Consider the following 14,815-nt stretch of genomic DNA (forward strand, 5'->3'; position numbering starts at 1 on the left):
ATGCTGTTGAGACCAAAGTCAAAAGGCAGCGCAGCTCCACTTTCTCCATTTCTTTGCCAGCATCAAAGCACATGGGTTCTTCTTTTGTGACATCTCTGGCACTTCTGGCCTGGAGCACATTCCCCTTGTAAGAACTGACATGGAGAACAACAATCTTCCTTCCCATGGCTCTGTGGCAGGCTGTTGGATCCACATGTAGCACTCATCCGGCTGCAGAGGCCAGATTCCCTTCATAGGCTGCCAAAGGGTTTGGAAGCTCCAGGATGGCAATTTCTTCATAGCTAGAAGAGCACATCGTAGGGAATACTTCAGTGGTGGGGCAGAAGCTATTACCCATACAATGGCTTCCTGTTTGGAGGTTTCATGGCACCGAGGATGTTAACGACATGCTGGCAGTGGTCTCAGAGATGGGGTTTATTGCACATCTCAGTGCAGTCTCAGATCGCACGTTTCTTCATAGTGAGATGCTGCACAGCTCCAGGAGTTGCATGGAAGCATATGTCTGTCTTATGTCAGGCTGTGATTCAGACCTGCCTGTACTCTTTGAATTGCCCTAGGAGAGACACCCAAGTGTGAGAGGTGACATGTTCCCATGCCAGTGGGAAAACCCAGCCAGAATACACAAGTAGTTGCTCCTCTGTTTTTCTTGTCTATCCAGTTTCTGTCTGCTACATCCACCACTGCAAGAGTGGCGGCTTAGCCAATAGTCCTTTGTGAATGAGAAGTTTCAAATCAGTATCTGGGAACTCAGGGCTGTACAAAATCCATGCAGAGTGTTGGCCTTGTCCCTAAGGACACCGTGTTCAGGACGTGACCAGTGATACTCATATCACATACTGTGGCACATGGCCCTTTTTACTCTGTGGAGAAGTGATCAACATTTGGAAAGGGTGCCTGGAAGCCAAAACTGTGTGTCAGGAATCCAATTCCCATGTATTGTAAACATCCTGACAGCTGGACTGTATCTTTCTGTTGGATTGCAAATGGGAGATAGTGTTCAATATCCTTGAGACCGTTTTCTGGCCTGGAGGACCTTCTGGGATGGGCCTCACACATTGGCAAAAGATGCCAGACCTTCTACAGAACCAGATGGTGTCATGAGTTTCTGTTGGGTGTGCTCCTGGTCCTCTGATGGGCTGACAGGCTAGTGTTCCTGCCAGTTCCTCTCCTTCTGAGAAATTTACTCAGAGCGAAAAGAGTGGAGGTGTCACAACCATGGGAGGGGCATTTAGACTAAAAAGAGCTCTGTGGTTTATCACCGCAGAGTGTGAATGTTGCCATAAAATATTCACTTGGGGAGCAAGCATCAGCCCAGCTGCACACACTTCTTGTCATGGGATGGATGCTGGGTGGCTCTCCTTGCTAAAGCATGTCTGCTCTTACTTTATTATTGGAATAAAAAGTAGACTGTAAAATACATGCTTATAGTAATCTCACCATTCTGAACAGACATAAAGAGCTGGAAAAAGAAATTCCTTGTGATGGAAATGATATCCTAGCTCAGATAAAAGCAGCATTAAATCTGCAGATTTCAGTGGGCCAGGAATTCGCTCACTTTTTCTGTGTATCCAGAAGCTTGCACACGACTAGTTTTTGCTAAATGCAGTCCTGAGTAAGTGCCGTCTTCGATAAGTGTTGCCATTTAGTTGAAGGGAGTTCTTCTGTTTTTCCCCCTTTCCCAAACAGGACAGCAATTCAATGAGCTTATTTTTGCACTGCTCTTTCCAGTGGCATAGTTACATGTACAGCTCGCAAAAACACTTTGCAAGTTTAGGATCATGAAGTTGTGTTATTTTGGATGAATAAGTCATAGTGCCCTAGTTAGAGCTGAATCTACCCATCCCATTCTGACTGTTTTTTCTAGCCTCTGCAGAGAAAAAATAATATAAATGAAACTTAAGAGGATCTCTATACTTTCATCTGATATGGGTTTCAAGGCTTAACTGCTTTGTATGCTTCATTTTCGTTAATAGCAGACATTGATAGCATTTTGAAAGCTCTCTGTTGATGCTTGCTGAATGTGTGTCTGAAGGGATCATCATAAAAATCTTGTAGGGCAGCAGAATTCCACCATGGAGGAAGGGAAAAATAAAACATGCCTGTGTTGTGAGTCTTACAAGGAAAAGCTTATTAATGTCAAGCCTTGAACTGCAGCAAATATCAGTGCTGATGCAACCCAAATAACACTTTAGAAACTGAAACTGAACACAGAGCTCAAGGGGTTGAGGGCAAGAGCATCTTGATTAACAAGTTAGAGCTACATTTTTCCCTGATGAATGAGAAACACACAATTCATGCTTTTTTCCATGGTTACAGAAATCCAGAGCAAACGTCAGGAAAGGAAGAGAAGAAGCACAGCGAATCCAGCCTACAGTGGACTCTTGGAAACCGAGGTACTTGATCATTCACTTAGTGGATGAGGGAAATTGGATTCACTTAGTGGATGAGGGAAAGGCTGCGGATGTGGTCTACCTTGACTTCAGTAAGGCTTTGGACACCGTTTCCCACAACATTCTCCTCAAGAAACTGGCTGCTCGTGGCTTGGACTGGCGTACGCTTCGTTGGCTTAAAAACTGGCTGGATAGCCGGGCCCAAAGAGTTGTGGTGAATGGAGTCAAATCCAGTTGGAGGCCGGTCACTAGTGGAGTCCCTCAGGGCTCAGTACTGGGGCCAGTTCTCTTTAATATCTTTATCGATGATCTGGATGAGGGGATTGAGTGCACCCTCAGTAAGTTTGCAGATGACACCAAGTTAGGTGCGTGTGTCGATCTGCTCGAGGGTAGGAAGGCTCTGCAGGAGGATGGCTGGACCGATGGGCTGAGGCCAACTGTATGAAGTTCAACAAGGCCAAGTGCCAGGTCCTGCACCTGGGGCGCAACAACCCCAAGCAGAGCTACAGGCTGGGAGATGAGTGGTTGGAAAACTGCCTGGCAGAGAAGAACCTGGGAGTACTGGTTGATAGTCAGCTGAATATGAGCCAGCAGTGTGCTCAGGTGGCCAAGAAGGCCAACAGCATCCTGGCTTGTATCAGAAACAGCGTGGCCAGCAGGTCTAGGGAAGTGATTGTCCCCCTGTACTCAGCTCTGGTGAGGCCACACCTCGAGTACTGTGTTCAGTTTTGGGCCCCTCGCTACAAGAAGGACATGGAGGTGCTCAAGCGAGTCCAGAGAAGGGCAACGAAGCTGGTGAGGCGTCTGGAGAACAAGTCTTACGAGGAGCAGCTGAGGGAGCTGGGATTGTTCAGCCTGGAGAAGAGGAGGCTCAGGGGCGACCTTATCACTCTCTATAGGTACCTTAAAGGAGGCTGTAGCGAGGTGGGGATTGGTCTATTCTCCCACGTGCCTGGTGACAGGACGAGGGGGAATGGGCTAAAGTTGTGCCAGGGGAGGTTTAGGTTGGATATTAGGAGGAACTTCTTTACTGAAAGGGTTGTTAGGCATTGGAATGGGCTGCCCAGGGAAGTGGTTGAGTCACCATCCCTGGAGGTCTTTAAGAGACGTTTATATGTTGGACTTAGTGATATGGTTTAGTGGAGGACTTGTTAGTGTTAGGTCAGAGGTTGGACTAGGTGATCTTGGAGGTCTCTTCCAATCTAGACGATTCTGTGATTCTGTGATCCTGTGATCATTCACTTTTTTTTTTACCACAGTGCTATTTCATGTGAATAAAAGGTTTAAGTACTTCTTATTACAAAAGTATATATGAATGCAGAGCCATGCATTCAGTTGTAAAGATATATTGATGTGGAAAAGAAAAAAATATTATTTAATCTCAGTAGCTAAGCAACAGGTTTTCACCCCACAACATCACTTACTGCAAACTAGCATTCATGATAGTTTTAGTAAAGGCCAAAAAGACTAAATTAATGTGGGATCTAATTACTATTTTACCTATACACATGGTCCCATTAGGTCAGACCTGAAGAATAGAAGTGCTGCGTTGTCTTCAGACTTGCATGGCCATTCCTCTTTTCCTATGTGCCAAATAATAAACTGAGAACTTAGTTTATTTTTTTTTTTTATTAGATACATTCATAAAAGGAACATACTGGTTTAAGAATCAGTGTGCTGTGCGGAGGGTAAGAAAGCCTGCATAATAAGTAAAATAATGTGTAATTAAAAATAAAATGGATCTGGATGATCTCTATCATCTGTTATGTGTACGCTGTTACGTTAATGGCAATAGCAAAATTTGGGCCTACAAAATATTGCATTGCAAACCTGGTATAAAGTCAGCATGTAAATAGACTTAACTTGTTCTAAAAATGTGGTTTTATTATGTTTCTATTTATTTAGCATGTTAAATTTCCATCTTTAACATTGTACCGCAGTTTGGGGTTACTATTTGAACTTCCTGCAGAAATTAAACTGATTTGCAGCCAGCTTTCCATTTAAGCAAGATTCCTCCATGTTCTGGTTCTTTAAGCCTAAATAAAGTAAGTTTTCTTTACACAGGTATCAGTGATGAAATTTTGGCATAACAAAATTTTTGCAAATGTCTGTGTTTGTTAGCAGACAGCGGACAGATGAGGCTAAGAAGAAAGCTATCAGTGCAGTCAAGCTGCTTGTTAACTTGGTTGTTCTTTTTTTTGGAAATATTATGATTTTTATGCTCCCTCTCTGGGCACTTGAATTCTTCAGGACTCAGTTTTTCTCCAGCAACCTCTTCAGAGCAAATACTTATGTTCATATATCCAGTGTTTAACACAGTAGGAACCTTAGGCTTGCTACCATTACATTTGCAGTGTCTTCTCATAGGCCTTTCTGTCCTGATGAGTTTATTAAAATAACTTACAATCGAGTTTTGTGACTGTAGTCTAATCAACATTCATGAGAAACTCAGTTGTCTTGGAGCAGCCATGGAGGGGGTGACGGAGGAGGTCTGCTGCACCCCTAGTTCATACTCCTTATTATATCTATTCTCAAAAGCATATCATGAAGTGAAGGATGGCATGGAGAAAGAAATGTCTGTAAAAGAGTCCTATGACTGATAAGCTGTGTCCTCATTAGGAGCTGTCATTAAGTACTGACCATGGGGAATGCCGTTCAAGTAAAATGGAGGCAGATGTTTTTTCACTGATCAATTAGCTGCTCAGATTGATTTGCTAATCAGTGAGTTGAGGTATTTTGTGGCATTTCAGGCATTCTGGTGCAGTTTAGTTTACGGTTAGTCTACAGAATGATCTTTAATTCATGATTGTTTAAATTGAAATTGCATATAAATTAGACTTTTTATTTGCCAATGCCCCTCAAAACTGCAGGAGCTCAGCATCCGTAGTGTTAATGTTAACTTCTTTGATTACAAAAATGTGATCACAGTCTTATGTCTTCAATTGAATGTTGTGCTTTTCATTTGCAAAGCTTTTTTTTTTTCTGAAAATGTTTCTGAGATACCATTCTATTTTCCCACTCTTGGTAGCTTCTTTGTTGTTGTCCTTCAGCATAGGAAAGGGTTAAGTTTCAAACTGGATATTTTTTGAAGAAACATCAATTCAAAATTCCTTAAAAAACTGCCATGCACCCATTTATAAAAGAAGAGTTTACTCATCACAGAATAAATTATTTATTAGCAAAAAAAAACTACTTTTCCTCTAAGCATAGACTTAACATCTAATGGAGGAAAATGGTACTGTTTCCAGTCCTGCTGTAGGAGGATGGCTTAGAGGACCTATTAAGGGTTATGTAGACTGTTAATGAAGCCCAGGTAGCTATTGACCAACAGCTTTTACCATCTTCTAAGCTGCTGATGGACTGCATTACAGTTCGTTAAACATCTCAGTCAGGTTTACAGTGGACTGTGTTTGCAAGTTTGAAGGTCTTTAATAACCACAGCAGACTGAAATGACTGCAAGCTTCTAGAGGTCATATACATTAACTTCTGAAAGAGAAATACTTCACTTGGGTTCTAATGCATAGCTTACAAATGAAGTATGTTTCTACTAACTGTGGGCAAGTGTCACAGAGGATAGTGATGTTTTTCTGCAGGTGGGAAGTCCATCTCCATTTCTATATATGCAAATAAAGATGTCATCTCACAGAAACAATTTATTATGCAGTTTTTCCTTTATGGATGTTATCTGCTAGGTTTGGAGTTACTGTTTCAGTTGCCTAGAACATATACTGAAATTCAGTCAATAATGTGCAATTTGCATTTCTCGCTTGTTAATAAAATCTAATGCATGTAAAACTGCTCTGTGAAGAACTTGTTAGAAAGGTAAATAATGCAACTGTTTATATAGCTATCTTAGGGGTTAGCAATGAATAATCTAAGTCACTGAACTGGCTTCTGGATACTTGGTTATGTATAAAGGAAACTCATAGAAAGTATAGCCATATGGAACAGTAAGAGACAACTAGAGCAGCTTTCAGTGATGCTATGGTTTCTTTTTCCTTGCAGCGGAAACGCCTTGCATCAAATTATTTGAATAATCCCTTGTTCCTTTCAACAAGAGGTAAGCATATTTTTAAGTGAATATACTACTGCTCTGATGACACATTAAATATTTATTAGCAGGATTTCATAGGAATTACTACTAGGATACCATAGGGCATTGCTCTGTGTAAGGTTCCTGCGCTTTTTAGCGTGGAGTGAAAATAGATGGTTTTCTTGCAAAAATGGATAAAGGATAAAGCTAAAGGTCAGGGCTGTATAGAAACTGATCCAAAGACTCTGCAATCAATGGCAAATCTGATCTCTAGTATTGTAAGCACCATGAAGTTAGAGGACTGATTCAAGAAGAGAGTATTGCCAACTCCAACTGCTTAAAAGCATGTGTTGAAAAATTGGGATCTAAAAAAAAAAAATTATATTCTGGACTTTTCATTTGCCTCTTCTTGTCAACTTTAAGAAGCTGTTCTCCATCCTCAAGGGCTAGAAATATACCATATCTTTAGCTTTAAAAACAACTGCTGAAAACCACAGTTTTTCTCAGTCCAAGAGGTGGAGACATAAAACTGGATTTGATGGCCTTGTAGATGCCTTCCAACCTTGTATTTATAAGAACTTCAGAAAATGAAAATTTCTTGGTAAAAGCATTGAGAATGAACAACTCGGAGGAGCCATTTGTTGAAGATTATGAATAGCTCATGAGAAGAGCTCATTCATGGAAAAATGTGCAACATATAAAGAAGGCAAAGCGTTGAGAGGTGGGAGATGAAACAAGGACAACACTGAGTACAGTTTAATTCTTTAGATGAGGCCCATGTAGGAATTTAAGAGATAAGGCAAGAAACTTTAGTTGCATTACAGAAGAGGAGAAAAAGAAAATAGAGAAGTGTGATTATATCCTTGCCCTTGTGCTGCCTTCTTAACTTGGGCTCTGTTGTTGTGCATTAGAGGTAAGGGAAGGCAGGCTTTTTTCTGATCCAAATATTATTTCCATTTTAGGAGTATTTACAGGAATAATTTCAATTAAGTCTTGAAGTTTTGACAGTTTTTCAGTGGTTGTTTGGTATGCCTGTCAAGTGTCATGTTTAGTGCTTGAGTCACCTTTCTGGCCTTGCCTTGGATTCCTGCACCACAGGATCACCATCTTAAATGCGACGATGCTTCTCTACTTTCAAAACTTCATGTGCTAGATGCAGACAATTGGCCTACTTACTGTATGCCTCTAGTGCATGAGGTGTCAGAGGACAGGAGAGGTTATTATACGGTAAACAGCTATGATGACATGCCTCTTAGCAGGAGCCCATCCTCATGTGAGCTCCAGTTGAAAGAATGTTACTCCCAGCTCAGTTTTAGCCTGAAAATTAAACTTATAATTTTTATTTGTCTTATCATACCACTTGTTTTTCCCTGGTAAACATATATCTGGAGGGAATGGCAATGTTTGCAAGCCATGCTGCCAGCCCCTTCATAGATTTCTTTTAAGTTAGGATTTGACGTCTCTGACCTTCTTTCCTCCACATGTTTCCCATTTGATTTGCAAGGAAGGAGGCAGGGGACAGAGTTCCAGCAATGTGCCTGTCACGGAGCTGCTTGGAAGCCACGGCGCTCTCTCCTTAATTGTTAATTCCTATTTGGTTCCTGTATCTTTGGTTTGTCCAGCTTCCAGAATCTGTGCTGGGGTTCTGCAGATTCTGTCAATTTTACACTGAACTTCCTGAGAGCAGACCCTCCCACCTCTGGAGGTTGTAATTACTTACATGCACTGGGCACTGTTGTGCACAATGTGATGTAAGCTCTGACCGAAGGCAGATGCAGTCCCAGACAGCTTGAAATAGCAGAGGTGTAGCTGTCTGCCTTTAGAGCATAGCTGACTGCCCCTTCTGCTATAAAACACTCCTTAAAAAAATCCATCTTCGGTTTAATTTTAACTAGAAAGCATAGTTTGACATAGTTTTAAATGTCTAGAACTTCACAACAAAACTGAGCTGAAAAGAGAAATAAACAAACTAAAAAAAGCTCTATGAAGTACAGGAAACAACTGTCATTTCCAGAAATACAGAAGAGAACATTTCTTGTAAATTTTCAGCAAAATGTCAGTTAATCAGGATTCATTTATCTGAAAATGTCTTACCTGAAATGAGGTCACATCCCCTGACATACATCATTTGTAGAAAAGACTCTTCAATTATCAAGCCTCTGTTTATCTGAATAACATTTATGCCCCCTGAGTAATCGTGGTGTCATATGCCCATGGATCTCTGTGTGTGTATTTGTGTATATGTAGTGACATCTGCAGATAAGTCTGTGGTTATTTATGGAACTGAATGCCAAAGGAAGCTACAATTGTTGGAAAAGGCAGACAAATCTATGGAAGAAAAATCTATCTAAGTCTGTTAAATGTAAAGATGAAGATGCAAACTCCAGGTTAGGGAAACCCATAAACTACAGACTGCTAGCATTTGGGAAGATGCTTCTGGAGTATAAAAATTTATGCTGTGCTTGCCCAGTTCTTGCACTCTGCCTGAGCAGCAGAGTTAGATGCTCTTAGCAAAGGACCTTGGGTCTTTGGTCCAACTTAGGTGAAGCTGTTCCTTTGTTCTTATGTTCCTCTTTTTACATGTGTGTGACCATGGTGTCTCTGTGTCTGCATCTTCTATGTGTGCAACTCACAGGTTGCTCAGTATATGTGGGCTCACACTGGGACAGCTGTATTCCCAGTTGTGATCAGGGAGGGAACCGAAGGAGCTAAGGACAGAAATACGAGTATATTTGTCACCACTCCAATCCAAAGAAAGGCCTCTCCATCAGCTGTTTGTCACTGGAACAGCATGTACCAGTCTCTTATGAGTCAGCAGCAAAAAATCACAAGCCACTGTGCAGTTTCCATAAAGCTGTTAAAATTTTCTCAGTTTTTATTTTTGGATCAAAGTGGGATCAATGTCACAAATATTTTTACGAAAGGCTTGGCCTGTTTTCCAGAGAGCTCTGATGCTTCTTGTTCCTATCAGGCTGTGAATGCAATCACCAGAGCTCAGTTCATCAGAAGGTCAGAAAACAGCAGCATTTTGGGTGGGAGAAGCTTGATGATAAAGAGCTGATGATAACGCAGAACTCTCTCCCACAAGTAGCTGAACACTTCAGTCATGAATCAGCTGAACATTTAAACGCATTTAACAGTAAGTCAGTGGCACCACTTTTGTACTCCAAGTTAAGCACACTGCTTAAGTGCCTTGCTGGTTCAGGGCCAGACTGTTCAACACCCAGCAGCCTAAAGTCCTTAAGAAAGACTTTCAGACCAGTGACATGCAGAGAAGAGCTCCGCAGGAAACTTTTTGAAAACTGAAAATAGTATCTGTGCTTCTCGTATTACCAGACCTTTGGGTGCTGGATTCCTGCAATGTAAATTTTAAAATCTCAATTTGAAAAATACTTGCTGCTGCTCATTCTCCTATTTGTAATTGCATTCTTTTCTGCCTGCGTTAATTTTGACAATGTCCCACATCACAGCTTGACTAAAAGCACTCCCATAGCTGAGAACTAGCATTCATTGCAGTGATGTATTTCCCACTAATCTGTTCTCTACCCTTCTTTCACATGCTAGCAAATGAGGATCAATTCTGGAAGGTATGTGTAGCAAAATTTGTGTATTTACCGGTGTCTTTTATCATCACTGTGTAGTTCAGAACTTTCTTCTGATTATTGTAGAATTATTTTTTGATTATTTTTTGATTAATTTTGATTTTTGATTAATTTTGATTAATTTGATTAATTTTTGATTATTGATTATCTATACCACAGAATTGCAGTATTCTCTTTGCCTTTCATACTACTTTTGTGAAATATTGCTCATTTATGTAAATCTTTGCACCTCAGAGTTACAATTTCAGAGGCAGAATCTCAAGGGCTTGCGTGTACATAGCTTGAGTTTAATCCCTTTGTAGAATCCCCTAATTGAGAAAGTGCTATTCCAGATTTGTGTTTTTTAATGAATATTTTAAGAAAAATTAATTACCATTATAGGTTATATATATTAAATCTCTTTACTTTGAGTTTAAAAATTTAGAGTAGATAATTTTTAAACAGTAATATTTGGAGAGTTGGGTTTTTTGTTTGTTGGTTTGGTTTGTTTTTTGACAGGACTGATTTTGAATTCAAGATGTAAGCCTGACTAAAATTATCATGAAACATTATAATTAGTATCCCTAAAAGTGAAAATATACGTTTGGAATTAACAAAGATACAACATTATTATTCTCCTTGCTGGAAAAATATTAGGAAAATTTAGATTTTCTTTATAATGATTCACAAAACCATGAGAGTTTCAAAATCAGTCTCTATTAAAATGCACTTAATTATACAAAGAGTAATTAACATTGCCACCAGATTAGCATAGCTATTTACTACATGACATTGTAACTTTGTTGATGAGTCTTAGTTCATGTTATATATTGCTTCAGACAAAGTATTAATCAGTCTTGTTGGAGATAGTTCGTCAGAGTCTGAACAGAAAACAATTAGCAAAAGGGAGAACAGAGGGACAGAGGAGCCCTCTAGAGGAGTTCTCAAAAGAAGGGTACATAGGGAAAAGCTATACTCGAGCATACTGTTTTCTTAACTGCTCTTTGAGGCATCATGCATAAAACATGGAACTGTGCTTTTTCCCCAGAAACTTTTGCTTGCTTGCTTCCTTCTGCCTTGGACTTGAAGGACAAGTGATCCACATACTGACTTTTACCCACACTTTAAAGTAGAGCTGCCCATGTTGATACACGTGTTGGAGTGACACATTATCAAGAACAAGTGAAATAATTCTAACATCACAAACTGGCTATATTAGTTTACTCCTTCCTGTGTTTGAGTAGTTGATTTTTATTTTTCTATCTATTTCAATTTAGGGAACTTGCTTCTGGCTTGTTTGTTTATTTGTATTTGTTGCTGTCATACACCATTATATCTGTTGTCTTCTACAGCTGCCAGGGTGCTTCTGACAAGTAGATTTTGTGTTTGAATGAGCCTGGCTGCTGGAATAGTGCCTGTGAGTGCTGCCTAGGGAGAAGTGCTCAATGGGTTGACTTGACCCAAGCCATTCTTCTCTTGCAGAATGAGATCCACCACGATGAACACTGCACTGCTTGCAAGCGTGGCATTAACTTGCAGCCCTGTGGCGCGTGTCCCAGGGCATATCACCTCAACTGCTTGGACCCACCCCTCAAAACTGCCCCCAAGGGGGTTTGGGTCTGTCCAAAGTGCCAACAGAAGGTAAGCTACATGGGACATAGAATCATAGAATCATTAAAGTTGGAAGAGACCTCCAAGATCATCTGGTCCAAGCATCACGCTACCACCAATGTCACCCGCTAAGCCATGTCCCTAAGCACCAGGTCCAACCTTTCCTTGAACACCCCCAGGGACAGTGACTCCACCACCTCCCTGGGCAACCTGTTCCAATGCCTGACTACTCTTTTTGAGAAGAAATGTCTCCTAATTTCCAACCTAAACCTCCCCTGGCACAACTTGAGGCCATTCCCTCTGGTCCTATCACTAGTTACCTGTGAGAAGAGGCCGACCCCCAGCTCCCCACAACTTCCTTTCAGGTAGTTGTAGAGAGCAATAAGGTCTACCCTGAGCCTCCTCTTCTCCAGACTAAACAACCCCAGTTCCCTCAGCTGCTCCTCACAGGACTTGTGTTCCAGGCCCTTCACCAGCTTTGTAGCATAGCACACCGAGAAGAGAAAATAGGAAAAACCTTGAATCTGTGTACCACTAAATTAAACTAAACTATGGTCACAGCTTAGGGGACCACATTAGCTAATACTGAGGAGATTTTAATACAGTTTGCAACATTTATTTCTGGTATTTTTATTATCTCTAACTTAGAATATACATTCTAAGCCTAGCTTCACCATAATCATATCTGCTGAGGTTTGTCCTGGAAAATGATTGAAAGCGTCTCTTCATTTCCTTTGTTTCTCTTCTTTACAAGAAAGTCACCAGCATGTAGATTGCAAAACAAGTAATGTAAATGTTATGTATGAGTACACAGTGTCAGAAGCAGACACTTCACCAGTAGATCTGAAAGGTGTAAGGAGAGCACTTCATGTTCTTTAAATCATGTTTATTACATGATAGTTATTGATCATAGCTATGTCAGAAATGATAATTTGTCTAGTTGCTGTGAATAATGCTGATTGCAGGAGCAGTAAAACAATTACTAAAACAATGCAGTGTCACTAAACTGTAGAGTGGAGGGTTAGATTTTGTGCCTTAGAGTTCTTTGTGTTTAGCGCTGAAATCACTGTTACGCTCCTTTGAAAATGTCAAAGGGAAATTCTAGCACATAGTTGTAGAGAGGAGAGAAGCCCAGGATTAGGTCTGCAAAGTCATGTTTTCCTGTGGACCATCCACAATACTCCTGTATACTCCACCAGTGTGGAGGTCTGCTTGTCAGGGGCTAAAGAATGTCTTCTGGTCATGGCAACAAGAAGCAGAGGCTTTGTAACCCCCTTTAGCACTGTTTGGTAGGTACATGGATGTGAAAAGGAGTGAGCCCCAGTGGAGGGTGCTACTCAAATTATTATCTCATTACTTTTCAGCTTGTGAATTCTGAGACATGAGACAGGGACCCTAGATTTGGTCCTGCAGAGCTGTGAGGCTGGAGGAAGAAAAACATCAATGTGTGCCTTTGTGAGGTCCTAACTTTCTGTTGTTTCCTGGGCTTATAGGTGTTAAAGAAAGATGACAATGTGCCATGGACTGGAACTCTGGCTATTGTTCACTCCTATGTTACTCATAAAACAGGTAGGGATTGATGCAGCTTTTGAGAAGTGATTCTCTGCTCATGATGGGCGATACCATTTGAATCCTTCATGGCACTGATACAAAAGTAGTGTTGTAATGCTACCAGTTATCATGGCAGTATTAAGCAAAGGGCCATAAGGGGCTGTGGCTGAGAACAGTAGGTGACTTTCTCTTCCCTTCTGTCTCTCTGCTCCTTCTCCATATTTGCTATTTGAGGAATCTGAGATCGATCTCAGATGAATTTCGCTCAGTGGAGGAGGCTATCATGGAAGTGGTGCCTTCCTGGGAACAGGGCTGAAAATGGGATTTTGAGGCAGAATCATGTCAGGCTAGGAGGTAGAGAGACACGGTCAGGCTAAGCAGAGCTATACAATTGGGTCTGTAGCATGATGCCAGACTAGTATCTCACATACTGCACTAATACCAGTCTGTAATTGCTTTGGTATTATTTGGTATCACAGTCATTAGTATCAGATAGTGTATTATTATACATTGGCCATTATTCTTGTTTTGCTCCCTGTTGCACTCTTACAATGGGCTGTTTGGCATTAGAGTGTATTTGTAAGGAGCTTTGCAGAAGTCTGGCATTGTTATGATCTGTGCTTTTCACCCAGGGTCACTGAACCTGAACCAGGTGGCTGACCAGTTCTTAAATACCCTTCACCTCTTTCTTGAAGACTTCCAGGGCCACATGTGGTCCAAGGGTTGTTTCTAGTTCATCTCAAAGGTGCATAATAGTTTTTGGGTTGTCCTGCATGCTAGTTGTTGACATAGATGCATGCAAACAGAAACTCCAGATTTATTCATCTGTACTTGCTGACAAAAGGCTTCTGAGACCTTAAGCTCACCTTTCAAAATACATGCTTCTGCTTTGTGGTGTCACAAGCACACAGTTTTGGTATATGGCCTTTTCTTAACTTTTGCATCCTTAATGTTATTGTTCCATAGTCAAAGAAGAAGAGAAACGGAAGTTATTAAAGAGAAGCAGTGAGCTGAAGAGTGAGCACAGAAAGTTAGAAGAAAAAGATCGACTTCTCAACAATGCAGTAAAGGTAGGACTGCTGACTGGGGACACAGTCTCCCACAGAGATGTTTATAAAGAATTTATGCTTGAAAAACTGGTATTTTTGTGGCTAGAAATTTTTTTATGCTCCAAAGCTACAGATGTTAAAGCATGCATGCACTTCTGTGTGAGGAAAAACATGTGGACTTCCTTTATGCACAAAAGCAAACTGCTTGGGCAGCCTGAGGAGGAGAAATCACTGGTGACTGAAGTCCTGTTGCACACATAAAAACACAAAGTAACTGTGCCTGTCTTCCTTGTAGTGCCTTACACAGCTCTGTCCTATCCAGTGACATTAAGGCATTTCCATTCTCCAGATGAAAGATCAGTCACAAGCATGTGTTCCATTGGTAGCTGCTTGTCCATCAGCTCCAAAACTCCTGAGTTAAGGTAGAAATAACCATCCTTATTTCTCTTAGAGGATAAATGGTGTTACAACCTCTCCATGAGTGAAAAAGGATTCACAACTCTGCTGGAGATGTCTCCCACGCATACTGTGCTATGAGGACCAATCTCTGGCAGTAATGAGCGGGCTGAAATAAAAGCTATAATCCCTATCCTCCATGG

At 40.9% G+C, this 14,815-nt stretch overlaps 1 protein-coding gene across 6 annotated transcripts in view; it reads left to right on the forward strand.

The window, feature by feature from the left end:
* Window positions 1-14,815, forward strand: part of PHF21B (PHD finger protein 21B) — a 175,336-nt gene that overhangs the window by 156,545 nt on the left and 3,976 nt on the right. For all 6 annotated transcript variants that reach the window (XM_083821076.1, XM_083821077.1, XM_083821073.1 and 3 more), the window contains 6 exons: window positions 2,317-2,393; window positions 6,397-6,451; window positions 9,989-10,011; window positions 11,488-11,646; window positions 13,110-13,185; window positions 14,134-14,237. In XM_083821076.1, the coding sequence (XP_083677202.1) occupies window positions 2,317-2,393; window positions 6,397-6,451; window positions 9,989-10,011; window positions 11,488-11,646; window positions 13,110-13,185; window positions 14,134-14,237 (494 nt within the window). The remainder of the gene's footprint in view (window positions 1-2,316; window positions 2,394-6,396; window positions 6,452-9,988; window positions 10,012-11,487; window positions 11,647-13,109; window positions 13,186-14,133; window positions 14,238-14,815) is intronic.

The sequence above is a fragment of the Anser anser genome (genome assembly GCF_964211835.1).
Source record: "Anser anser genome assembly, chromosome: 1".
NCBI classification, from domain to species: Eukaryota; Metazoa; Chordata; class Aves; order Anseriformes; family Anatidae; genus Anser; species Anser anser.